Here is a 27,523-nt window from a genome sequence, read left to right on the forward strand (position 1 = left end):
TGATGATATACTATGAAAAAGGAAACTTGGATTACCGTGAGGATGACAAAATGCCGCCCAAAGGCACGGTAAACACTGAAGAAAAGCACAAACGTGTAAGAGTCTCACTGAGAAGATCCTTACAACCAAACCTGAGCTCTCTGCGTATCTCCCAGGTTGGTCTATTGTGGATTCTCTATTGACAGAAGGACAGATTAGACCGTTGATTAATAAGAAAATCATAGAAGGGGCATCTGGGTGGTTCACTCAGTTGAGTGTCTGGCTCTTGGTTTCACCCCAGGTCATGATCCCAGTGTTGTAAGATCGAGTCCCGTGTCGGGCTCCTTGCTGAGCATGGAGCCTGCTTAAGATTCTCTCTTTCCCTCTGCCTCTCTCCCCTGATCACTCTTTCTCTCTTAAAAATAAATAAATAAATAATGAAAATCATAGAATACAGGTGAAAAAGGAGCTACATGAGTTGTTTTTGTCTGTTCCAAGGTTATGGCTCACAGTTTACCTCTAAGTATTTTCAATGATGTTGCCATGGCACTTGATAAAGAAACAGGAAGTTTTTATATCAAAACGTGGAGATTACTGATATATGAAACAAAAAAATTGGTCTTGTGGAGTGAGACTCTTTTTCACATTAGAAAAAAAATACCACTGCTCTTTAATCATACATGTACACACACACACTTAAACTTATGGCATGTTTCTCTTCTCCAATGTAAATAAATAAATTCTCTGCTCAACTGGATGGTTTGAAACTCTTGTTATCATTTTAAAAGAAATTACCGAAATTATTTCAAATTAATCCTCATATGAATATTTTACTATGAAATAAAACAATTAAATAAAGAATAAAGCTATTTATTATTTATAGGCAGGATTTATTTTTATTTATTATTCTAGGCAGGATAAGGATCTGAGAGTATAATACAGCTCAAGGAAAGTAGCTACCTAGCTTGACAAAAAATAGGTAATTGCTAAAGTAGAAAATGAGAAATATTGAAAACAAATAGGCAAAACATCTTGAAAGTTTTATAGACTTTGCATTTTAAAATTATAACTTATCAGAAACTATACTTTTCTTATGCATTGTTACTAAAATAGTTGCATTTTGGCTTAAATTATTTATCTATCAGTATACAAACATAATATTCTTTCTACATTTTAGATTACAGATTGTACAACTGCCAACAACAATGTGAGCTCATATATACATTTCTGACATTGGGGAATTATGTTATGGAATGTCAAACATGAGCAACGTATCTAGGATATAGAATAGGTATGAAACAATAAAAAAGAAAAAAAATTTCAAATTAATGATTTAGTAAATTTGCACATTTGAATATAAAGAAAACGTCATCATTATGACCAATGGTTTCTCAATCAAATCCCCTTGTTTCTCATATAATTACACACAGATAAAATTTTAGGGAGTAAAAACTTTTTATTCAAAAATAAAGTAAGTAAGGTCTGTATACATTGTCAATACAAAAATGTAAGCATCTGCCACTATGAGTTCACTATGTGTTCCGTTGCAATGCTAGACCTACTAGAGTAAGTTTTACAGGTAAGCAAATGTGTCACGGCTAGGAAAAGGATTTTAATGGCTGATCTTTCTTCTTACTTGAATCAGGTGACTGGAATGGATTCAGCTTAAGACTAAGCAATCACAACTTTGCTTCAATTACTCTCTTTCAGCATACCTTGTGTCACACATTTGATTGATATCTTAGACACATGCAATAAAGAGCTTATGGTAGATTGCAAAGCCCCCAAAATTTCTTGATGGTGCTGGGAACTGATAGTTTTTAGGTAACTGACTTCCTGAATGGGCTGCTATTGTAGGGTTTCTCAAGTCTCAGTGATGTAAAGGAGAAGCCTAACAGATCACCTGTTGGTTCAATTATGCTTTATCTCTCTTTCATGCACTCCTGTAGTAAATAATATATTAACCTGATCCTACCAAAAAATCAACATGCTGCCTGAGAAAATATCTTACTTGATGTTCACTTGATGGAATTTTAGGCACTGAAGGCTAGAAAGTACTTGGAAAAAATCTAACAATGATCTATCTGTATTAGGATTTTTCCTTGTGATTTTAGGTGCATCGAAAAAAATTTTTTTTATATATAAATGGATTATTTGTTAAAAGAGCAAACTAAGTAACTTTTGATATCTAAATCAACAAAAGAAGAAATAAGTTAAAACTAGTAATACATATTTATCATTATTATGCATATCACTGTGAGTTGTTGAGGTAAGGTCAGATATAGGCAGTGTTTTCATTTACAGCATACCAGTACTCCTAAAAATCCTTCAGTGAGCCACTGATCACATGGTTTCTGCCATGTATAAATTATGATCTTTGGCAACAATAGATTTGACCGGAGGGGATGATGTATACACCTCTCAGTGACCTCTCTACACTGGCTGGCTTTATCCCCTTTAAATATTATACATGAGGAATATTTAGCAAATGTATTAGCAGTGACTAATACTGCAGTTGCTAATGAATGGCTATATGTTTGTATAAAACATCATAATTAAACTTCCATTTAACAGGAGATAGGTTAGCAAAGAATTTGGATGAACTGCTATCTTATTTACTAAGTAAAATGCCCATATATCGAAAAGAAATAATTCCAAAATTATTGGACACATTATCTTCTCAAGTCCATTTGGTCTTTGAAAATCTATGCTGTATAGCCATTAAATGAAATTTCCTGTCTTTTTCCAAAGGGCATGATACTCCTATGTACCTTTACCTAAATATGATGATGATTAGTGGAGATTGCTCTCACGGATACATTTGTTTAAACACAAAAAGTTTGTATTCTTAATGTTTACCACAAACCCAACGAAGCTGATGATCGGTCTGAAGGTCAGTCAGTTCTTCAATAGTTCTCCAGCTGCACTGGCAGGCATATGCCCGTGTTCCTTTCTTCTTTACCAACTTTGTTCTTAATTTGTGGAATTCTGGCATGTTGTTCCTATTAATAAAAAATGAAGATTTTAGCATAGTGGCTTTGTCTTATCAGAGATGACATGATATGAGAAGAGAGTAGGAGGGATGGTGGTTCATCTCCTACCTCAAATACTCACCTATACCATATTTTTAAAAGCCTGCAATACGGTCAGTGGAAGGCACATAAGAGGCATAAAGACAATAGGCTTCTGATGGGTTAACTATAGCAATTTCTCATTAATAGAGAAAAAGTGCCTGTTTTTTCTATTTGTTGAACTAATACTGTATCTTTCATTTATCAGCAAGATATACTATTAGCAACAGAATAAATGTCTATGCTGCATTAATGTTTATTCATTTTTGAGAGAGACAGAGAGACAGAGCATGAGCTGGGGGAGGAGCAGAGAGAGAGGGAGACACAGAACCTGAAGCAGGCTCCAGGCTCTGAGCTGTCAGCACACAGCCTGACATGGGGCTCGAACTCACAAATTGTGAGATCATGAACTGAGCCAAAGTCGCATGCTTAACTGACTGAGCCATCCAGAAGCCCCTGTCAGTAATGTTAAAACAATTAAATCAATGGGCAGGACCATTATAAAAAATGATAACTATCTGACTTGATGCTACTATAAAAAAAAAAGAAGTTAATTTGTTTAATTAACTGAAAATCAATTATGGTTTTCATGATAATCAATGTATCAAATTTATGTAACAGAAAAAAAGGAAAAATTCAAAATGAAGTGATGAAAAAGTACAAAGCAAAATTATGAAACACAGTATAAATATTAAAAAGAGACAAAAAGTGCTATTACTTTTGAGGTCACTGCAATGGAAGGCAGGCTACAAAGTGCCCTCTGGTGGCCAGTGGGCACCATACTCAGTACTGTATTGTACTAAACCCAGGCATAATTTAGGTTTGAACCTAACAAAATCTCAGAGATTTTCCTGGCCAACTTTGTTTTCAGGAAACTGACACTTTGACTAGGTAAGTGTTACAGCAAACTAGGGGAAGAAATGAATAATCTAAGTTTTATCAGAAAGGAAAAAACTCCACAAAACTGTGTTTAATGAAAACTAAGTGGTTAAATGAAGAAAAAAAAGTTCTTTATTCAAGCTGTAATATATTGTGACAAATTTAACATTTGATACTTGACTGAATCCTTAATTGGAGATTTTATGAGCAGGAATCATGAATAGCCAGGAAACTAATTAATGTATTCTGAATTTTTTTAAGGAAGCACATATCTTAAAAGCTTAGAGGGGTCCCTGTTGGGGGGCTCAGTCAGTTAAGCATTCGACTTTGGCTCAGGTCATGATCTCATGGTTTGCGAGTTTGAGCCCTACGTTGGGCTCTCTGCTGTCAGCACAGAGCCTGCTTTGGATCCTCTGTCTCCTTCTCTCTCTGCTCCTCCTCCACTTGTTCTCTCTCTCTTTCTCAAAATAAACAAAAAAAAGCTTAGAAATATAATTTTCTGTAAAGAAAATGATTTAGTAGAAAAACAAAAGAATTTTATTTAGCTATTATGGCAGGATGATCAAATAGAGCTTATACTTCTCTTTGAAAATTCCAGAACTTGTCAAAGCTAGAATACACTATTTCTCTCATCTATAAAATAAGGACAATAAAACAAACCAAGGTACAGACTGATACCACTATAAATGGTTCCCTGTGTTCTGTCAGGCAATTAACGGCATCCTGCAAACGTTTTAACTTGCCTTCTTTGGTGGCCACCTACTTGTGCTTTTCTTCAGCTGTGATTCCCTACCCTCCTCAAGTGTTTCATCTTCCCTCCAGTCCTTTACTTTCTGTAGATCACATCCTCATTCAGACAGCTAGGTCATCAAATGTGAAAAATCTTCCATTTCCTAGCTTTCCCCCTGAATACATCACTATTTTACCTCCCTCTACTCAGTCACAGAGGGCTCATCCCAGGATTGATACTACATGCATTCTATTATTCTACACTAGTTTTATAAAAATTTATGGTTTATAATGGTGACATATGGGGGTTACTGACCACTCATTACATTAACCGGAAATTAGTATAGAGCACAGGATTGAGAAAAGTCAGAAATGGCAAAATGGATCTGAAATCACAAGCTAACTTTTCCAACTCTAGAATTAACAAGTGGGCTAACCTGATCTGGGATTTGGGGACTTTACTAGGCTTTATTTGGGTTGGGAAATGTGAAACCTCTCAAATTGTAATTTTTCCATGTACTTGTATATTTGAAGTTTTGTGGAGAGGATTCAAAGTTTTCATAAGATTTTGAAAGCGGTTTGATGTGAGACAGTTTAAAAATAATTCAAGTAGAGAAGATTCCTATGGATTTACGTGAGAATGGCTGCCAAAAGAGGTGCAGAAGAAACTCTCACCTTTTTCCTTCTCTTCACTACTGGAGACAGCTGCAATGTATTCTGATTACTTGTATCAGAAAATACAATTCTTATTCAGGCCCAGGTTTGGGCGGGGGAGGGGGAGTGCAAAATGCATACCTTATGCGCTTTTATTAGTTTTCAGCTCTTAATTTTTATTTGAAAATGTGATGTACAATTCAGATACATTTTTATAACTTACATCATCTTAAAAATGTTAGGTATGGTGTAAGTATTCAAGAATTTACACACTGTGGGGCACCTGGGTAGCTCAGTCAGTTAAGGGTTTGACTCTTGATTTCAGCTCAGGTCATGATTTCACGGTTCATGAGTTTGAGCCCCGTATCGGGCTCTGCGCTGACAGCGAGGAGCCTGCTTGGGATTCTCTCTCTCTGCCCTTCTGCCACTCACACCAGTGCACTCTCTCTCTCAAAAGTAAATAAACATAAAAAAAAAAAAGAATGTGCAAACTGCAAAATATGAGTAAGACACTATCCTGAGCACAAGGAGGAAGGCAGACGTATACCAACTAAGATTTTCAATCTTCTATTCCAGTGAGTGCTATGATAGGTACAAAGTGCTGTGGAGACACAGGAAAAAACGAAATTACTTCCAAGTTGACAGGAGTAGTGAGGGAATCATGGAAGACACGCAATGAACTGTACCCTGAGGGGCAGTTCAGGTTTAAGTAGATAAATGGTGGGATGGTGGGAAGGTGTCCCAGGACGGGAAGAGCTTGCATTGTCTGAAGAAATGGCAGTACTGAGTACTCTGACGCAGCAAAAATCTTGTGAAGGTGAGAAGTAAACTGGGGAAGGGCAAGGTGGATGACAGACAGATGGGGGCTGGCTTGTGAAGCGTCTTGCTCTGTACTAAGGAACCTGGACATGCTTCCATAAGCAGAAGACTTTTGGGCAAGAGAATGGCACACTCAGAGTTATGCTTTAATTCTCAGCAAGGAAAGGGTGGTCAGAAAGAAGAGAAGGTAGGCAGAAAAATCAGTGAGGAGGCTCTTTCTACACTCCTGCCAGAAGTAACAAATCATCACATAGCCTGACAGCAGATGGAGAGATGAAATGGTCAAGAGGTGGAGGCTACATGATCTTGCCAAGTCCACCAAGAGACGTTAGAACAAAATAAGAAATAAAAAGGTATACTGGTACGTTTTTTCACAGAGGGAAGTTCTCTGGAAACATACCTGAAAAACAGATAATCGCATGATTTGTCCCACATAAAGTCGTCGTAGCTTACTACCCAGAAATCACATGCTACACAACGCAGATGGTCACAAGCTCTGTTCAGAGAAAAAGAACAGTACATTAAAGATTACTGGTAGAATTAAATAGGGAATTCTCATGATTTATTAATAGGATACACCACATATTAGAGATGACTGAGTAAACAACAGAAAAGTAAAGATTAATATGATTACATCTTATTTTTTAACTAAAGGACTGATTATTTTTCAGGTAAAAATTTTCAGGTTAAATTTCTGCACAAACTTGCAAGTTTGATTTCTGTACAAACCTAAATATTTTACTAAGATCTTACATACTGATACACACACACACATGCATACTGTACAGATATAAGACAGACAAAAGGGATGTGCAGATCTTTTAGTTCAGTGGTTTTCAAATTGTGTCTGAGGGAGATCTTCACTTAGGATAACTTCTTTAAGTTGCTTCCCTTCCTATTGAAAATTCCAGGGGTGCCCCTATCACAGAATTTGCCACATTATATGGAAATAAATCTACCACCCCATAAGCTACTTAAATGCTGGGACAGTATCTTACTTGCTTCAGTTGCCCCACTATTTGGCATTAATGTATTCATTCAGTCACTTAAAAGATATTTACCCAAAGCATACTATGTGCTGATAATACTCTGTCCTCATGGAGCTTAGATTCTAATGAGAGAAGAAATAAACAATACTCATAATAACTAAATAATATAGTATGTTAGAAGGTGAAAAGTGTTTCCAGTTTTTGAAATGATAAGTAAATAAAATTGGGAGTATCGGGAGGGAGCGGATTGCAATTTTAAGTAGAGTAGTCTGCACAGGCCTCACTGAGAAGTACATCTGAGCAGGTTCTTTAAAGGGAGTGAGAGGTGGTTAAGAAAACGGGTTAAGAGAAGGTTATATTTAAGAAGCCAGGAAAAAAAGCATATTTTTATGTTGATGGTAAAGATGCAGAGAAAAGAAAAACACTGATGATACAGGAGAAAGAGGGTAGAATGACTGGAATGACACTTAACAGGTACTAGGTGCTTACTGAAAATGCGAGGAATTGAAATGTCATGTTTCTCAAAACTCATACTACACAGTAAGTTTAGGAGTAAAATGACAATATGTGGAAATACTTATGAAATGCTGCTGCAAACAATTTGATTTGTATAGTGACTGTGATTTACTTTAAAAAAGAAGACATTTCCTCCACTGTTTGAAGTATTTAAAAACTAGAATCAATGTACGGGGTACCTGTGTGGCTCAGTTGGTTAAGTGCCATACTTCAGCTCAGGGCATGATCTCACGTCTTTGTGGGTTCGAGCCCCGAGTCGGGCTCTGTGCTGACAGCTTGGAGCCTGGAGCCTGCTTTGGATTCTGTGTCTCCCTCTCTCTCTGCCCCTCCCCCGCTCATTCATTTTCTCTCTCTCTCTCTTAAAAATAAATAAACATTAAAAAAAATTAAACAAATGTAGATACACATTTGATCATCTAAAAATTAAAAGGAAATAAAAAGAGGCTTTAAGATACCAAAAACAAAGTGAAAAGACCAGTGGTGATAGAGTGGAAGAAAATATTTTCAACACATTGCTGAATACTTAACGCTATAAAAGAGTGCTTACAAGTGACAACAACAACAAAAAACCCTTAAAAATATATTCAATCTCTCTAATACAGGCATCATAGTATAGACGTGGAGATAGACTGCCTAGCTTCAAATGTGATTCTACTATTTACTAGCTGTAGTCAAAAAACTTCATTGTGACTCAGTTTCCCACCTATAAAATGGGGGTAATAAGAATACTTCTATACCTCCTAGAATTATTATTGGGACCTAATGAGTTAATACCGGTAAAGTGCTAATAATAGTGCCTGGCATAGTGTTTGTTAAATAGTTAAAAAATAACATAATGAAAATTTAAAGCAACCACAAATAAATGTTTTAATCTAGCACTTTCAGACACTCCTGGTGGGTATGTAAATTGCTATAACCTTTTGGGAAAAATCTTAGCACTATCTTAAAATCAAAATTATTGCTAGCTGTTGCACTAGCAACCCCATTTTTGGGCACCTATTACATATAAACAAAAACATCAGTATATAAGCATTTATCAAGAATCTGTACTGAACTGCAGCACTGCTGAAGTGGCAAAAACAGGATAGCACCTGGATACCTATTAAAAAGGGAAAAGACTGAACAACATGAAATATATTTATACTATGGAATATTAGGTAGCTGGATGATAAAGAGAATTAGATTTATCTATTGACCTAGAGGGATGTCTAAAGTAAGGTGCACAGTTAACATATATGGCATGATCCTATTTTTGTAAAAACAACCGAAAAAATTTCCTATATAGGTGTTTGCAGGTTTGGAAGAACATGGAGAAAAGTGTGGAAGGTTATATACTATGCGACTAACACTGGCTGCCTCAGGGGTAGTGGGAATGGAGGGGAGAGAAGATTATTACCTTTCTCTTCATACATTTTTAAATTTCGTTTTTATTTTTTAAAATAAGCATTCAAGACATCTGCAATTAAAAAATAATAAAAAAACTCCATCATTATATATATTTCCACTTCTCTCTAAAATTCAGATATGGTAACTTCAAAATTGCGAATATTTTTTGTGCTGACAATTTCTTTGAAAATAAATGCTTTAATTTTAAAAACGATTACTCATAAAAAAATAAACACTCAAAATCTATACAAGTTTCATAAACAATTCTGTATTTTCTTTCAAACTGTTAACAATTTATAGGGTTGTATTTGTACATATGGAAATTTAACACAATTACATTCGTACGTATTTGAACTTGGAGTTTGAACGTACAAGTCAGGAAATGCAAAATGATGATTCCCAAAGCTGCCGTAACTTGCTTTCTTATGCATATGTAGTTTATTACATGATTGCACAGAGTGTTAACTTTAATGCCTTAATACATATGTGCAATTTGGCTAAATTATTGCTGTTGCGGGAACTATAATTTAGAATCTCCTGACATTTTGTATGTGTAAAATCTCAACCATAATGTTAAATATAGCTTTTTAATTTAATTTAAAATTTAGTAGTTTATTCAAATCTACTCACACTACCACATTTTCCTACAAACACTGCCCTGTGAGAAAAATAAAACTAACTTGCAGCTAAGAAATCATTCTGCTGCTACGATTCACTCTATTAGATCATAATTAGTAGCAGCCTATGAAATAATCCAGTCTTACAAGTAGTTTAAAAAATAGGAGAGTAAAATTCGATCTGGCTTGAAAATAACACTTTGGTTTTATCTATACTTTACTAATGCCACCATGCTTCCTGCTACTACTCTTTCTTCTTTCCACCAACTGGGTAAAAGACTCAAATCTTTACACTCTAAATTCATTCAGCATTACTCCCAAACCAGAGCTTCAGCTAGAAATCAGACAAATAAAACATATGGAAAATTAGACTCAATTTCCTTTATGCCCTTGGCATGTAAATAAGTGCTTATTTTTAGGGCTTAAATACATTTCTCTCTCATAACTATGTACATATTAGAGCACCTCTAAAAAAAAAAAAAAGGCATGATTCTAATGAAAGATAAATTGTCAGGATTCTTCCTCCAAAATGTGGAGGGAACTCAAATACCAAGTTGTCACCATCAGCTTTGTCCTTTTGTCCAGTTAGTAAGTATAATCTTTACAATTTTAAAGATGTTCATGATGGGAATACCCAAAATACAGTCCAATATAGTCTTCTGCTTAGACTCTGGTTCTCAGTTAAATCCTGTCAGATATGCACAGCGGACTAGGAAGCCTTGATGTTTGGCAGTTGGAAAATGACAGTAGCAGCAATAGAAAAAACATCTAAGATTCATCCCTTTTGCATATATTACATGGTCTTCTGCAAACTGGTATACTAGAAAGCATCATAGGCCAAGAACACGTTACATATTTGAGTCCTTGATTTGTAGTAATTTTTGTGACCTTGGCAAGGCACATTACTTGGGGTGTCATTCTTGACAATGTTCTCTCTTAATTCCCATAGCCATTTAAACACTGAGTTCTGTCAGTTCTAGATTCTAAATAGCATAGACATGACACCTTTTCCCTACAGCTACTGTCACCACTCAGGTTACAGCTACCATCACTGTCTCTTTCCTGGAGCACCATAACTACTACCTGCTGACTGGTCTCCCTGTGTCCTCACCAGTCTTGTCCCTCCAACTTCTTATCTATGTTCCATTCAGCAGCCAAAATGACTTCCTTTAGCAATACAAATACGATTGTCACTCCATCTGCTAAAAACAAAATCCAGTCCCCCTTCCTCAAACAAACAAAACAACTAATGGCTTCCACTGCATGTATCAATACATTTTCTAAAATCCTCCAGAGGGCTACAGGACCCCAAACAAAAATGTCCCTCAACTACCTTGCCAGCCCCATCAAGAACCATTCTCTCCCCCACTCACTATGCTCCAGCTCACCTGGCTGTCCTGTGCTACTCCAAAACTCCTTCCCAGCTCAGGGATCATCTAACACCATGTGCCCTCTGGCTCTAATGGTCTCCTCTCTTTGCTAATTCATTTTTCATACTCTAGTCTGGTTAAATGTTATTTGCTTAGGGAAGCATTCTCTAACCCTTCCTATTAACTGGGTGCTAATTATCTATGCTTATAGTACCCTGCACTTTCCCTTCAAATTATGTATTATATGGAAATTAAATACTTATTTGTGGAATTACCTATTTAAAGTCTTTCTTATCTAGACTGATAACTCACTGAGGGCTGAGAAGTGTGCATTTATTTATCACTGACAACCTAGGACCTAGTAAACAGGTGGCTAATATGTGTTCAATGAATTTGACACCAGTGTCTCAACTTCCTAATTTATAAAATGGGGTTAAAAAATCTTGCTCTCTTTGCATCCTGGTTTTTTTCCTGTGGAGTTGAACCAATAAGCATATTTAAAACAGTGCTCTGGACAGCATAAAGTACTTCACACATAAAATGTTTTACATGCATATGAACAGGTCTATCCTTACCCTCCTGTGGGTATAGATCTGTGTTATGAAAAGGATGGTCTATGAGGGTATCTTTGTAATGGTAAGGAAGAAAAGATCCATGAATATAAACATTTATCTATGCATATATATGCTAACAGTATGTGTTTTTTCCTTTTGTAGCTGTGCAGAAAGTAGGAAGGGGTTTGATGGATATTGGCATGCTCATGGGTCAATATTATCTAATAGGATCCTCCAGGTATAAAAATAGGCTGTTCTTTTGTCTACTTAAATTCCATCTGGAGCAAGACTCTTCTGTGCTAGAACCAAAGTACATGTAAAAAACACTATATAAAAGAAAATCTTCATGAAATATTTACTTTTTGGAAGTGAACCAGAATGTATTATCTTAGAGACCATTTGTAAAATCAGAAGACACCTGTAAGTAAACACTGATACATATTTCCTGAGATAAAATGGAAAAGTAGTAGGAAAATATAGGATTAGCAGCACTGCCATTTGAGAAAGACCCACAAATAATTGCAAACTATTACTCAAAGTATCTTAGCTATGTTTTGCACCATCGGCATACTCTAATGTACCATTGCATTTAATCCTCACGATATCTCCATGGAATATGTTCAGTTTTTACAGGTGAGGAAAATGAAGTTTTAGAAGATAGATCCCTTCTCTCAAGGCTTCCCATCTCGCAAGTGGCACAGTGAAGGATCTGAACTCAGGCATTCTGCCATCAGGGCCCTTTCTCTTCATGCTCTGCAGGGGTCATCATTTGCTTCTTTACCAGTTCCTCTCCTGGATAGGGTTGTATGTATGTATGTATGTATGTATGTATGTATGTATGTATTTATTATTTTTGGCATCTAGTATTTAGCATAAGGGCTGGGACATGCTGGGCATTTTAAGAATATCATATAAAGAAAAGAAAAAAGAAGCTCAAATAGAATGAGAAAAAAATTTGTAGATAAGCAAAGACAGCAAGGACATACATTAGAAAGGACAGTCATTCTAGAAAAAGGAATAAATATGAAAAACATTCAGAGGCAGAAAAATGTAAGTGGAAAGTAGAGGATAACAAATGTTCTGGTGGAAGTGAAGTATCCTAACCCGGCTTTCACTGGAGGTGAAGCCAGGAAGAACACGATCTGGCAAAGCAAATAATGACTCTAGAGTTAATGTGAGATGAATGGTAGCTTTCATTTTCCCTCTGAACAGGGGAGATGTGCTCAAAAGAATATGTTAGGATATTATCCTTCATGTTATATATGGGCGAAGCTAGAGAAGAAGGAGTGGGTGGTAACGGGGAAACTACTGCAGTTCCTAGGTGATCTGAGAGAAGCTGGGGTTGGAGGGAGTGTGGTCTGGAAACACGGAGACAAGTCCCAGTGGCTCCACATGGGTAAGTAAGGACTGCCAGCAAGCAGACTGTACTCTTCTGTGAGGGCCAGCTTGTGTTTCTAATTCTTTGAATAGATGGCCCTCAACGCACAATGATTCAAGTGCTATTAATTGTTATTTACAGCCCTTACAGCAGACAGCACCCTGGGGGACTTCTAGTAGCCCATCTGAGCCATTCTGCTGCCTGGTGTTTCCAATACAGGGTTCCCCACACTCCCAACCTCCCTTCAGTCCCATGGCCTTTCTTTCTAGGCTTCCTAGGATCTAGGCCAGCACCATTACAAACCCTCCTACAATGACGTTTTAGATCCCACTTCTATTATTCAATATAACCATTATTCCTCCTAAAATGTGGTCAACATGCAATTATATATCTCATTCTTTTTTTTCTTAAAAAATTAACAGAAAGTAGAAAAGTGTTTTAGAAATGACTAGACAAAATATAATAATCTAGACAAACAGGCCTCTGCAAAAACAGAATCAACAGTCTCAGGACAACAGAAAGATATGCTTAAACCAATTTGTTTCCCTACATTATGACAATGATGATGGACTATGCTAGCAGTAATGGGGTGGGTGGTATCAGGACCATAAGACTGTCCTGAAAGAAGTAATGAATGAGACAGTGGGTGTAAGGGGTGGGGAAGAGACAAAGAAAGGAGGGTTTCTGCTTTTTAAGCATGTAAAATCAAGCGACTATGTTTGAGAACTTTCTGGGTACTGAAGACCCAGCTTTCTTATGCTGTTTGGCCAAGATAGTGGGTAACACATCATGTAGCTGCACGGCCACATTTGCCTGTCTCATCCACTGGCTTCTACTGCCCAGAAGGCAAAAATGGCAAGGCGGAAGCTCTCTCTTGGTGTCCTGTGGAAAGCAGACTTGGATGGGAGTGAACCAGGCACTTCAAGTGGGGCTTAGAAATGGGCATCAACACAATGAACAGCACACACCCAACATCACAGCTTTCAACAGCTATCGCCCAGAATAACAAACATTTCAGTACAGTATTCTTAACCTGACTAATAAAATACACCTCTCATTACAAAACAGTTGGATGCCAAGATGAGAAGAGCTACATTTTAAGGACAGGGTATCAACTGGGAAAAACCTAGTTAAGAAAGATAATCTATTTCTGACCTCCTACCTCTGTGAAGTATTTGTTCCAATTCCACATGGAGCAGTGCTTCCACCAAGGTACACTGGGCTGCAGCTAGACGTGTTCAATAGATGGGAGAAAAAATTACAATAAAAAAACATGAGAAGTGAGTTTGGCCTCATTGACTCTATATACTTGTAATCAAATAGTATATTTTCCTGATCAGGCTAACTTTCAAAGAAGAGGTATTTATTCCAGGATCATTGTGTTATTGGATATAACCTGTACATTCCGGAAAACTCAAGGAGTTAAAATGAGTCACAGAAAAATGTGTTTGCCAAATAATATAAGGGACAAAGTAAACACTGAAGAATATAACAGAACATTAATTTTGAGGAACTGTTCACACTTATTTTTTTTTTTCATGTGGCAGAAAATTATTTACAATGCAATAATCTTCCATTCAAGTTCTTTTACACTGTGGGGTCACAGACCGTAAGAACACCGAAGATATTGCTATTGGTCTTTCTCTTGAAAACCAACCAGTGCTTTGTTGTTCAATGTCACTGTTGTTTAAATGCTTACAAAATCTACTAGACTATGCTCATAGTGTTTGCTCACTAGTGTGTATAATTCACTAAAGCAATCTCAACTTACCTTTTACCAAGGCCTTGAATGGGAGCTCTGACAGATGTGTTACCTGAAGATTTAGATTTTAATTTCTGTTAAAAAAACAAAACAATAAAGGCCAAGGGTAACTTGAAGAATTCTAACATAAAATCTAATATTCTTTATTTTATAACAAGAATATTTTTTAAATGACTTAAATAAAAATTTTGTATAATTTTAAAGTTACTGAAATAAAAACAATGATCAAAACCTTTTAAAGGCAAAAGGGAAGTAGACCTCCCTAAGGAATTTGTAAATTACTCAGCTTTTAGTCTAGGAAACTGATATACTGCCATTATTAGCATGCTAAGATTTAGAGTCACTTTATAACTCTTCAGTTAATACTAAGTTCAATGATTTAATATGAAGGACCTGCTATTTAAAACTTCATCCTGGAAAAATTCAATTGAGGAGGAAAAAAACCTCAGACTCATTTTTAAAGGCTGTAAATGGTACTCACCTGAACTGAAAATAAACTAACCAAACTCCTGGGTAACTTCAGAAATATTAATTTTGATCAAATGGAATGGTACCAACCAATAGACATTCAAGGAAATTGTAGAACTACCTAGTTACAACCATACAGTAGTTCCTATATGGTTACATAACATCATCATTATTAGCAAGCATTTATTAAGTGTTAACTGGTATATGGTACCAAATAACATAAACCAACCACATACCAGGACCACCGCCAAGGAAAGGAAGTAAGATGGAGAAAATGCAATTTAAACTATGCAGAGACATGCCTTTATTTTACCTAGTAGGTGAGGAAATTTAACGGAGGCAGAAGTATTTTGTTTCACTATTTCTTTTTTATTTGATGTTAAACAGAACTGGAAAAATTTTTGATGCGTGCCTAAAAGATAAAAATGTGGATGAGTCTTTTTTTTTTTATTTGGGGGAACATGTTTCATGTACCATCCAGGCTTGCACGCACAGTATTTGTTGTTCTCGGGCTTTCTTGTGTGGGTCTGAGAGCAGTTCAGAAATTCAATAGGAGTGAGCAATGGGGGAGGAAGCAGTGCTCTCTTCTCTGGAAGATGAGCTGCTAAGAATAAGGTGGGCACAGATACCTCTTCAAAGACACCTCTCTTCCTCACCCAATCCATGTTTTACATAGATCTGCTCTCCTCCAGAAGTTTATTTAGATTGTTTTTTCCCCTCACGATCTGGAGAACTGGATACAATAACTAAAAAAAAGGAGTATCAGGAAAAATGCAAAGAAGTTCATCTACCCACAATTGTAGAAATTATTATTTCAATTTAGTGTATTTAAAAAAAATTTTTTTTTCAACTTTTTTTTTTAATTTATTTTTGGGACAGAGAGAGACAGAGCATGAACGGGGGAGGGGCAGAGAGAGAGGGAGGCACAGAATCGGAAACAGGCTCCAGGCTCCGAGCCATCAGCCCAGAGCCTGACGCGGGGCTCGAACTCACGGACCGCGAGATCGTGACCTGGCTGAAGTCGGACGCTTAACCGACTGCGCCACCCAGGCGCCCCACAATTTGGTGTATTTTAAAGCCAAAGCAGAGAAGTATTTCCGTCTCCTTCTGAACTGTCTTGAATTAAAGAGATAGTACCTCACATACAGATACATGCCCTATGGTACTTAGTAACAAATTGTTCAGATGATCCTTGAATAACAAGAACATCATGCAGTTTTATCCTACTATTGATTAAATTAGCATTGCTATTTGGCATTTATGATGCATTCTTGTTTGCAGAGTACTCATCATTCTTACTATGTTGATATGTTAATCAACTAGGTCATCAGCCTATTAATTTACCATCTGCTTATGAACAGAAAATGTTAAATTGAGAGAAATAAAGATCTTAAGCTCTATACTAGTCATTTGATTTTTAGTCTGGCTACCAAAAATAAAAGTGGCTCTTACCTGTATCCTTACCACCACCACTGCCTAGTAATTTTCTCCCTTAAAAAAAAGCCTCTTTGAGGGGCGCTTGGGTGGCTCAGTTGGTTGAGCGTCTGACTTTGACTTTGGCCTGGGTCATGATCTCACAGTTTGTGAGTTCGAGCTCTGCACTGACAGCTCAGCGCCTGGAGCTGCTTCAGATTCTGTCTCCCTTTCTCTTCCTTCCTCAGCTTGTGCTCTCTCAAAAATAAATAGACATTAAAAAAGCCCTCTATGATAATATATTTTTCTTTCTTTTTTTTATGTTTATTTTTTGAGAGCAAGCAAGCGAGCGTGAGCACACAAGCAGGGGAATGGCAGAGAGAGGGACAGAAGATCTGAAGTGGACTCTGTGACTGATAGCAGAGAGCCTGATGTGGGGCTCCAACTTATGAACCATGAGATCATGACCTGAGCTGAAATCAGGAGTCAGATGCTTAACTGAGCCACCCAAGCGCCCCTGGTATTATATTTATCTCTTAGATTTTTTTTCCCTTCGTGGTCCTTGTAATTTAGACTTCCATCTGGCCTCCTTCTCTTAAATTTCACAAATGTATTTTCACCAAACCAGTAAAAATTAATGTATACAGACTCTCATCCACTGCTGGCCACAATAGAAATGGTATAGTCACTTTAGAAAACATTTTGGCAATGGGTAGAAAAGTTGAAGATAAGCACACCTTATGACCTAGCAATTCCTCCTCTAGGTTTGTACACCCTAGAGAAACTCTCGTACGTGGATAAAAGAAGCCATGCAAAGAATATTTGAAGAAGCAATGTTCCTAAATGCAACAACTGGTCACAATCTAAAGGTCTATTACCAGGGAAGTGGGTAAACAAACTGTGGCAGAATTACATAATGGACTATTGTACATCAGTTAAAATGGTTTAGGATTATATAAGTATGTAATTAAAATATAAAAGTATAGATGGAAAGGATAGGTTACCTGTGGGAAGGAAGGCAGTAGAGTAGGATTTGGAGTTCTTAAACTATAATTTTTATTTCTTTAAAAATAAATCCAGAGAAGCAAATATGACAAAACATTAAGATATGTTCACTATGGGTGGTAAGTATATAGCTGGCTGTTATATTATTTTATAAGCTTTTTATAAAGTTGATAGATAGAAAAGCACTTAAACATTAAAATACAAACAATGTACTCATTGTACATGTTCATGGGATAACAGCAATGTCATTGCATCTGAAACATTAAGCATATTTCTATAATTAAAGCTGTTTTCAATCTTTTATTTATTTTTATTTTGTTTTTAGAGAGACAGAGCACGGATAGGGGAGAGGGGCAGGGAGACAGGGGTAGAGGGACACAAGAGACAGACACACAAGAGAAGAACACAAGAGACAGACAATCTTAAACGGGCTCCACATGGGGCTCAATCCCACAACCCCGGATCATGACCTGAGAAGAAATCAAGGATCTGATGCCCAGGTACCCGTTTTCAGTCTTTTAGAAAAGTGTTCTTAGAGTATACAAATAAATGTAAGAAACCTATTTCATCTGTGAGCTGACTTCTGCTCTATCAGCTTTTCTAGTTTCATGCTTGCTGAGAAATGCTGAGAAATGAACAGCGAAACACATACTGAGAGTTTTTAGTATTTTATTTTTTCTATAACTCTGAGTAGAATAATTCCTTTAAAATAATTGTATTTCTCAGAATTCAAAGGACTACAGATACTTGTGCATTCTATACATTTACAGACTATTCTAAACATGTCTTGAAATAATGAAAGAATTACTGCACATTTATAATACTTGACTTACAAAAGGTTTTTTGTCAAAGTTGGGCTCTTCAAATATTTCACTAATAAGACTGTCAAGATCATCTTCTTTTGCAAATGTTTCTGTTGATCTGAAAACAAAACAGCTGAAGCTTAAGTGCAGATAAAGTCAGTCAGTATCAGAAGAATTTTGTCTAATTGGTTTATTATTAGAGTTGATAACAGGAGGATAAATGTGACGTTAATTATTTTCCTTCTATAGACATAGTTGAAGACTGTTGACACAAAGATGCAGTTTATCAGGTACAAATTCACATATGTACTTTACTATTTCACACTTAAAATAAGACATTTAAAGCTATATTCAAGAGAAAGCTGGGCATTACCTTTCTAAATTACATCAACCACTTATTTAAAGAACACAAGATACGTACAATTATAAGTAGAACCTGAGAATTATAAACAAAGATAATTTTAATTAGTCTTTCTAATTGTTTCCCTAAGAGTTCCATTGTAAGTCAATAACCATATCTCTTAACTACAGGAGCTGAATGTTATATAATCAAATGATCTATATCTATCTATCTATCTATGCTATCTATCTATCTATCAAGAGCATTCACTTGACAGAATATCTCAACTACCTTTCTACTTTGTGCAGGGAAAGCCATCACAGGATTATTGATATGAACTGTTACTGCACAAAACTCTTTAATAGCTAACATTTACTGAATACTTACTATACAGATGAAGAAGCAGGGACTGAGAAATTCAGAAACTCACCCAAGATCATACAACTAGTGGGAAGAGAGGTTTGGAATTCAATCTAGGGCAGTCCGCACACCTAATGCTAAACAAGAGGAACTCTTTTTAGAGTTTGTTACAGATGCTTTATATCAACTTCATAACTTCATTAGACCATTAAAGTATATATTTTAGAAGATAAGTTTAGTCAGACTGATTTCAGAAATGTATCTACTCTGAAAATTCTTTTATTTATTTATTTATTTATTTATTTATTTATTTATTTATTTATTTTAGAGAGAGAATCTTCAGCAGGTTTCACACTCAGCACAGAGCCTGATGTGGGGCTCGATCACATGACCTTGGGATCATGACCTGAGCTGAAATCAGGAGTTGGATGCTCAACCAACTGAGCTACCCAAGTGCTCCTGAAAATTCTTAACTTCAGGATTATAATCCTTCTTTGTTATTGCCTGGAGTAATTAACCCAATGTAAGAAAATCCAGACACTGAATGTCTGATTCCATCTATCTCCAGGCTTTGCCTATTCAGTTGTTCCCTCTATAACTTTTACCCTTAAATTCTTCCACTCTATACTGGCTTGTTCCCTTGACTTACAAATATATACAGGACTCCAAAAATTCTCTTGAGCTGCCACCCTCTCACTCAGTCCTGAAGTCTATATCCATTATTTCTACTCTCTCACAAATGTATGGGATGGTGATCTGGGTGAGGGTTTCTCAAACATAGAACTACTGACATTTGGGACCACATCATTCTTTGGTGTGTGTGTGTGTGTGTGTGTGTGTGTGTGTGTGTGTGTGTGGTGGTGGTGGTGGTGGTGGTGGTGGTAGAAGCAGGGCTGTTGTGCACTGCAGGATGTTTTATAGCATCCCTAACTTCTACTCAATAGATGCCAGTAGCATACCCCTCCCCAGTTGTGACAAATATGCCAAGACATTGCCAAATGCCCTTGAGTGGTAAAATCATCACTGGTTGAGAGCTACTGACCTAGTTTAAACTTTTTAACCTCTCTGAACCTCAGATATTTTACCTGTAAAAATGAGATCTAGATAACTATTTAAGACTTTTTCCAGGTTTAATATACTATCTCTGGCCTCTACATCCCTCAACTGTAGTGAAACTTTTCTCTCAAATGTCAACACTGCCTACATCACAAAATTTAATGGCTGTTTTCAGTTCCACCCCCCTTTAATCTTTCAAAAATGCCCAAGGCTGTGAGGCCTTGGCCAATTCCTTCAATTTCTTTTATGACAGCAGGTTGCTAAGTTGTTCTCCTGAAATTCTCTCCTCCTTTAGTTTTTAGGATATTCACAGTTTCAAGAATCAGATGCACTCAAACTTTATGAACCCAATAGAACTACTAGGGATCCACACTTACATAAGAGTCTGGTCTGTTATACCATTTCATGATGCATACAATTGCCTATGCTTTATTATAGAAATGAAAAAAAGAAGAAAAGAATGCCATTATTTCAGTGAGAACTCATACAAATTTTAATGGACCCTATAATACTTTTTTTTGGTCTTTTGATGCTATAATACAGTAATCTTTTTTTTAGTTCATTTACTTATTTTTTTAGTAATCTCTACATCCAACATGGGGCTTGAATTCATGACCCCAAGATCAAGAGTTGCATGCTTTTCCAACTGAGCCACGAGGCATTCCTATAATACAATAATCTTTTTTTTTTAATGTTTTTAAATTAATTTTGAAACAGAGAGAGTCAGAGCATGAGCAGGGGAGGGGCAGAGAGAGAGGGAGACACAGAATCCGAAGCAGGCTCCAGGCTCTGCGCTGTCAGCCCAGAGCCCGACGCGGGGCTCGAACCCACAGACTGTGAGATCATGACCTGAGCCGAAGCCGGATGCGTAACTGACTGAGCCACCCAGGCGCCCCACAGTAATCTTAATCAAAGGTTAATAAACACTTATTGGTCCCCCCCAACTTGGCTTCTTATATTCTAATCTTGATTAAAGATACAGTTTTTGTCAAAAGTAAAAGGCATACTCTAAAATACACACACACACACACACAAACAGTTGAGACCCAAATTAAATGTAAACGGTATATATAAAAGCTTAAATCTAGATCTACAATATCCTGGTAGACCTGGAAATATGACCTTGGGCAAGTAACTTTTACTTAGTTTGGTCAGTGAAATGGGGATAATAATATTATTTACCTCACAGGGTTGTGGATATTAAATGATATGACACATACAAAGCACTTAGCATATATAAATGACTCAATAAATGTTGGCTATTATTATAGCTATCATCTAGGAGGTTATGATATTATCTGTAAATATTCCCATCTGTATCATCCTGAACCACTTTAGTCCTATTGCAGTTCAACCCAGTTTTTTTTTTTTAAACTAACCAGTCCTTCTCTTTATCATTTTGAATACTTCAACAAATTGTATAGGTTTTGACCTCTTACATAAGCAGTTGTTCCTGGTATACAGATGTAGCATGGTCATTTATTATTTGTGGAGCTATCATTTTAAGAGACAATTTCAGTATTTTAACTCTTATAAGGGGAAGAGATACTGGCTACATTGCTGTACAATTGACAGGTAGTCTGTTAACAAATTCATAATATAAATAGGTTCCTAATTTTTTTTAAACATTTAAAAATTTTTTTTATTTATTTTTGAGAGAGTGAGAGACAGAGTGAGAGCAGGAGAGGAACAGAGAGAGAGGGAGACACAGAATCTGAAGCAGGCTCCAGGCTCTGAGCGGTCAGCACAGAGCCTGACATGGGGCTCAAACTCACGGACTATGAGATCATGACCTGAGCTGAAGTCGGACGCTCAACGACTGAGCCACCCAGGTGCCCCAGTTCCTAATTTTTAGTATCAGTTTTGGCTCATGATAAAATTTTAATGTTTGACCTCATATACCAGGTAGGGACTGTATTTGGTTTTAGGTTTAGGGCCTTTGCTGCTGTTTTTTGCATAATTTACCTTTACAAGTACATGGCCAAATGAAAAGTTTTAACACACAAATAACAGCAGTACTGGTTTGCTACAGCTTTTATAAGAGTATTACTTAAAAATTTGATGTAGTAAGATGGGGTGGGATGCCAGAAACATTATGGATGGATTTTAGTAGTGCAAGAACAGGCCATGGAGAGGCATAAAGGACCCGTTTTTAAAGAGGATCCACCTTAGCAGCCCTTTCTATTTTGAGCAGCATGCTCCAAGACATCCTATCCATCTGCATGCTAGCTCTCCTAAGATGAAGACTTTGGAAAGCTCTTTGATAAATTCTCTCCATCCCCCAAAGGAATGAATAAAAAGAACCAAAGAAATTGCAAAATAACATTGCTGTGGAATGTGGACGGTGGGATGTACTGGGAATGAGTACATCCAGCATACAAGGCAAAAATATATAAATTAACGAGTGATATTTGCATAACTGTTCAGTCAAATAAGTATTAGCCCCTTCAAAGTAGTCATTTTAGTTGGCTCTACATTTGTTTTTTTAGAATACTGCCCAGTACTTAACTAATTTTTACAATTTGTTTCTGAACTTTAGAATCTTTTCAATGTTTTTATCTTCTGAGGGTCAATTTTTATAAACAAATGTCACTAGAGGTTAGGTCGGATAATTTGGGTACCAATGTTGGGTAAATACTTCTGGGAAATCATGCACCTGTACATCAAGGCCAAACAAAACCAAACTACAGACTCAGACATAAATTGACAAGAATGACTTTCTTGAGTTGTTCCAAAGCTGCCTCTGTGTAATTACACAAACATTTCCAACATAGTCACTACAGAGATTCCCAGGTCATCACTTTGAAGGGCAATATTCATTCTGACACAAAAATTTTGACTTTTTGGGATTGAGGAAAAAGAAGTCTTATTATTTCATGATTATACAGAATCAAAAAGATGGACAAATTTGAAAGGTAGTTTTTAGGATCAAAACCCAGAATACTTAAGAAGTCTCCTGAAATTTCAATTTGGATGCCTGAGATTCCCTGAGACCCTTACCTGGGGGCCACTGGGAGAAGATAGGTGGCTGTACTAACATTGTATTCACAATAATTAACTATTTATCCAAAATTTAATATTACTCACTTCTCTGAGTTTAAAAAAAATGAGCTAATGATGACACAGTATAGAACGGAATCGTTTTCTCGAACAACCGGCCCAAGGATTATTCTGCCTGGGGAATTGGGTCAGAGGCGATAGACTGAGGTTCTCTGCACGAACGAATCTTACAGTGGGATGAGGACTCACGCTAAGGCAAACACCCTGGTCAGAGTGGCCCTCTAGGGCGGGTCTCAGGAGAGGACCCCAAAGCTGCACCTCGCACTCCCCCGCTCCATTTGGGCCCCCGGGACCTGTCTAGGTGAAAGAGACTGGCTGAGGGCTCTCACGGGCGGATCGCTGGTCCTTGCTAAGAAATGCCCAAATCCTCTCGGACAGGGAATTGACGTGTATGCTGCCCTAGGAGTGGGAGCTGAGGATCTCGGCCCGACTAGGGAGAGGAGCTGGAGATCGTGGGCAGCGGGCGGCTTTAGGGCGTGTAGCAGGCTTTACCAGGACAGCTCACCCCTCCCGCCTGTTAACCTGAGATTCTCTTTCGCTTCGGCTTGGTTCCGGTCGTTGCTGAGGATGCCGCCGACGCAGCCTCTGGGCCGCTCGACCATGCCCAGTCTGAGTGGGTCTGGTCTGCAAAACTTGGACTCGACCTCATCCAAGAGCTCGTCCAGGTCCTTCGCCATCTTGAATCGTTACGTCTTTCTCCCGTTCACGTCGCGACAGCGCCGGGTGGTTTCCAGGGGCAACGCGAGGATATTACAGCTCGCGCTCTCGCTCGCGGCCACTCCCGCGCATGCGCTTGTCGTCCCAAGGCAGCCCAGGCGTCCGAGAGGCCCGGACGCTGACGCGCTCGCGCAAAAGGGCGCAGGGGGTCCGCGAGTCCTGGCGGAGCTGGCCAGCCCGCGGGGCCGGAGGTCGGAGCTGTACCTTTTTGCGCGACCTCGCGACGCTTTGCTTTTCTTCGCTCCATGTTGGCGTGTTTTGTTCCGTCTCCCCCTCCTGGGCTCAGGTTGTAACCACAATCACGCGACACCCTACCTCCCTCACGCGCTCCTTTTACGGTCCCACTGGGGTCCCCATTGTATTCCAACCGTTCAAAATTCCTTAAATAATCTGCGGGAAACACTGGGAAGAACTCTCCGAAACGAAAACAAGTATCGGCAGCAAAAGTTCACCTTCCCGTAGTCGGCAGGATTCGAACCTGCGCGGGGAGACCCCAATGGATTTCTAGTCCATCGCCTTAACCACTCGGCCACGACTACTGCTGCTGTTAATTTTGGCAGTGAGATCTATGTAGACTCTTCACACGAGTGTGTACAGTGTAACAGGTATGTTTGGATCGGGGAGAAAAACCATTCAAAGCTGTTCTGTCAGATAAAAGCGTATTTGAATGTTATGGTTCTAATTTATCTTTTTGAGGGATTCTTAGAGGATATCCCGTCCAACTCTTTTCTATCAGAAAAAACTGAGTTCTAGTCTGACTTCTTAAGTTAGAGTCAGAAAACAGGAGGGAGCTAGGAAAGCCTGGTACTATAACGTACACCTGCTTTCTCAGTAATGGAGCCGTTTCCGGGACGGAATCTGGAACCTAGGGGCTCTGGCCAGCTCTAGGCTTCCTTGCCTGGCTCCCAGTTCCTTCCTTACACTTCTCTCTTGTACAGATAGCTCCCAGGAATTTCTTTTCATGCACCAGACACTAGAATGCTATTATTACTCACCGATTTAAATTCACTACGCAGGATCAGACTGTCCCATTGTGCCCTAAACTTAAAGAGTGTAATGCGTGATACAAATATAAGGTGTTGTCATTTAATGGTATCCCTGTAAATACTACTCACAGTGTAACCCTTGGAATCCCTGAAAATAGTTTGATCCAGGTGATTTAGTAGCTTCATTTATTTGGTTTGTTGTTTGTTTAAAATGTCTTTAATGTCCCTGAAGAACAAAATGCAGTGGTGTGCTGGAGCCAATGGTACCTGCTCACTAGAGCCCACCTTTATATTTTTATGAATTTTGGGAGCCAATTGTTAAATGCAACCATTAATTAGAACTAAATTATATAAACTTACAATTAAAATAATGACACTAAAAACAACAGTAATGCTCAAAATTCACCATAGTCTAGTTATTTCCCCACATTTTATTATAATTTATGCTGTTGAGATTAGTTATGTCTGTGAAATATACAGAGGTTGTTACGGTGAATCTCATGCAGGGATATCATTTTGGGTAGTTTGAAATCAGCCTTCATGGGTGTAATAACACCAGGGAAATTGCAAATGCTATAAAACATGGCTTTTTCCTCCATAAGAGCTGATTGTCAAGCATCTACCAGCAACTACTAATGTTACTATCAGACCAACTGAATATTCCCAGCAAGGCAACACTCCTCTTATCCGTAGGGCTGCCCTGCTTATTCTCCCTGCAGCTTTGTTTTAGCCATAAGAATCCTGACATACTGTCTGATTTTCTACTCAGTTCTTTAAAGTTCCCCTCCCTTGCCCCCCCTCCAAGTTGCCTTACTAGGTGATTGTACTCGGAAATGGCCTCCAGCAGAAAGACAGGAGTAAGCCATTTGATACTGAAGTTGCCCTTGCAACGTGGGTTCCAGGGGGAGTAATGCACAGTCGCCATCCAGTTTAACAGGCTTAAATTAATGATTTGATTTCTCTCTAGAAATGATGACATCTGAGGTGGTAGGGCCAATAGTTGAAAGATCTATTAGCATGTAGAAGATTTGCATGAAGGACCGTGAAAAGTTAAAAGTGGAAATGCTTGTAGTTGTGTGTTTTGTTTGTTATGACTATTAGAAAAAATTGGAGCTTGTTTCCATCTTCTTCCACTCACATCCTCATTTTAATAAAATACCACGTATGGATAGATCATCCAGAGGTTGGTGCTTTCAGAATTTTGCTTACAGCTCATTCAACTCTCCATTGGGTCTCTTGACTTTAGTCATGTTGTCTTTCTGGTTTGCCTTAGAGAAAAGTTCAGTGTTTACAAGGAGAAATGTCACATGTCACATATGTGTGTGGCTATGTGATAAACTGTAAATCATAGAGAGTAGACTATTAAAAATCTCTAGGTGTCAGGAGTGATACCAGGTGTGCTTCAGTGGACTGTAAACAATGGAAGTGGATGTACACGATGAATGTATACGTAGCTTTAGAAGATTCTACATTCATGCAAATCATATTAGATTAAAAAAACTATTATATATATATTTTTGGTATTTTCTTTTTGTTTTCCAAAGTGAGGAATCTTATTTATTATTTCTATAGTTGTTAATATGTGTAGACAGTTATGTAAATCCTTGTCCCCTAAGTCTTTCCTAGTTTTGGAAAGCGTAGTGTCAGATGTGTCGTAAGGGAGAATAGCCAAGTGTCTTCAGATGATACAATTGTTAAACATGGTAAAAGGAGCATGCTGTGTATTATTACATTACTTAGTATTCCAAGGAAGTATTTTAGTAAAAAAGTGTCCAAAATAAGAAAATAAAGCCCTGTTGGCTTTTCCAAGTAACTGAAGAAAGCTCTGAGCCTGCCTTCTTGCTAGCACTGTTCTAAATAAGTTAGGGGTGGTGATACAGCTGGTTCTGTTGTCCCACACAGCTCCAGGCCAACCTCTTCAGTTACAAGGTGTTTTATAATCCTCCTGGCCATTCACATAATGAATTGCAAGGCCTCTTTAAATTCCCATGTACTTGAGTTTAATTTCCCCAGCCCTGCTTTTCACCCACACACCCCAGACCTTCTAAATGAACATCCACTGTTGCCCAATGACAGTGGTGCGAGGGGAGGCATCCTCCCAGAACATTTGCCAGCCCCCCAGCAGCTGATGCTGTGGAAGAAACAGAACAGCACTGAGGCAGCTCCGGTTCTTTTAAGTGGTCCCTGAGTTAGGCCTCGATGTCGTGTAGGTAAATTCAGTCCAGAACACGCAGGATCTTTATTGGAATTTGCCCATTCTACTCTCACAGCTGTGGAGAGTTTAGACTAATCACAACCCTCACTGGGATACTATCATCTTCATAATTTGAAAAAGGATCAGGAGCCTGCAGGCTTGGAACATCTTGAGAAAACTCTGGCCCCAAAATATATCATCACACGTGGGGGACACCACTCACAGCATCATCGCAGAGGGCTTAAGAATGCTGAAATCAAGTATTTCTCTGGCGTGATTTCAAATGGCCTGAGAAATCTGAGAACTGCTTTTTTTTTTATCTTTAAATCTTTTTTTACTGCAAAACAGATTCTTTCCTCTTCCATCAACCCTGTTGCTGTCAATGTGTCCGATGTTAGGTGCCAGAAATGAGCATAGC

General features: G+C 37.9%; 1 protein-coding gene, 1 long non-coding RNA gene and 1 other non-coding gene across 4 annotated transcripts in view; 1 reads left to right on the forward strand and 2 right to left on the reverse strand.

The window, feature by feature from the left end:
- Window positions 1-1,415: 1,415 nt before the first annotated feature.
- On the reverse strand, window positions 1,416-23,909 carry CFAP418 (cilia and flagella associated protein 418). 2 transcript variants are annotated; one of them, XM_007073285.3, is made up of 6 exons: window positions 23,731-23,909; window positions 18,423-18,510; window positions 14,713-14,777; window positions 14,104-14,169; window positions 6,532-6,627; window positions 1,416-2,981 (listed from the first exon to the last, which is right to left on the reverse strand). In XM_007073285.3, the coding sequence occupies exons 1-6, from the start codon at window positions 23,883-23,885 to the stop codon at window positions 2,828-2,830; spliced, it is 624 nt and encodes a 207-aa protein (XP_007073347.1). In that variant the 5' UTR covers window positions 23,886-23,909; the 3' UTR covers window positions 1,416-2,827. The 2 variants fall into 2 exon arrangements, with proteins under 2 accessions (XP_007073347.1, XP_015390946.1); XM_015535460.2 differs by lacking the exon at window positions 6,532-6,627.
- A 175-nt stretch (window positions 23,910-24,084) lies between these two features.
- LOC122235066 overlaps window positions 24,085-27,523 on the forward strand; it is a 34,215-nt gene continuing 30,776 nt past the window's right edge. The window contains exon 1 of the long non-coding RNA XR_006213175.1: window positions 24,085-24,530. This is a non-coding gene — a long non-coding RNA (uncharacterized LOC122235066). The remainder of the gene's footprint in view (window positions 24,531-27,523) is intronic.
- Window positions 24,383-24,464, reverse strand: TRNAS-AGA. Its single transcript has one exon. It is a non-coding gene; the product is annotated as a tRNA-Ser (tRNA).

This window comes from Panthera tigris, chromosome F2 (genome assembly GCF_018350195.1).
Source record: "Panthera tigris isolate Pti1 chromosome F2, P.tigris_Pti1_mat1.1, whole genome shotgun sequence".
Taxonomy (NCBI): Eukaryota; Metazoa; Chordata; class Mammalia; order Carnivora; family Felidae; genus Panthera; species Panthera tigris.

Bases quoted from the DNA above. Each gene is read 5' to 3' on its own strand.
- CFAP418 (XM_007073285.3), bottom strand. From the start codon at position 23,885: ATGGCGAAGGACCTGGACGAGCTCTTGGATGAGGTCGAGTCCAAGTTT. The intron at 14,778-18,422 runs GTAAGTCAAGTA...TTTTTTTAACAG, and splicing joins ACTTTGACAAAAAACCTTTT to AAATTAAAATCTAAATCTTC. The intron at 6,628-14,103 runs GTAGGAGGTCAG...TTCTCTGAACAG, and splicing joins GGAACAAATACTTCACAGAG to AGCTTGTGACCATCTGCGTT.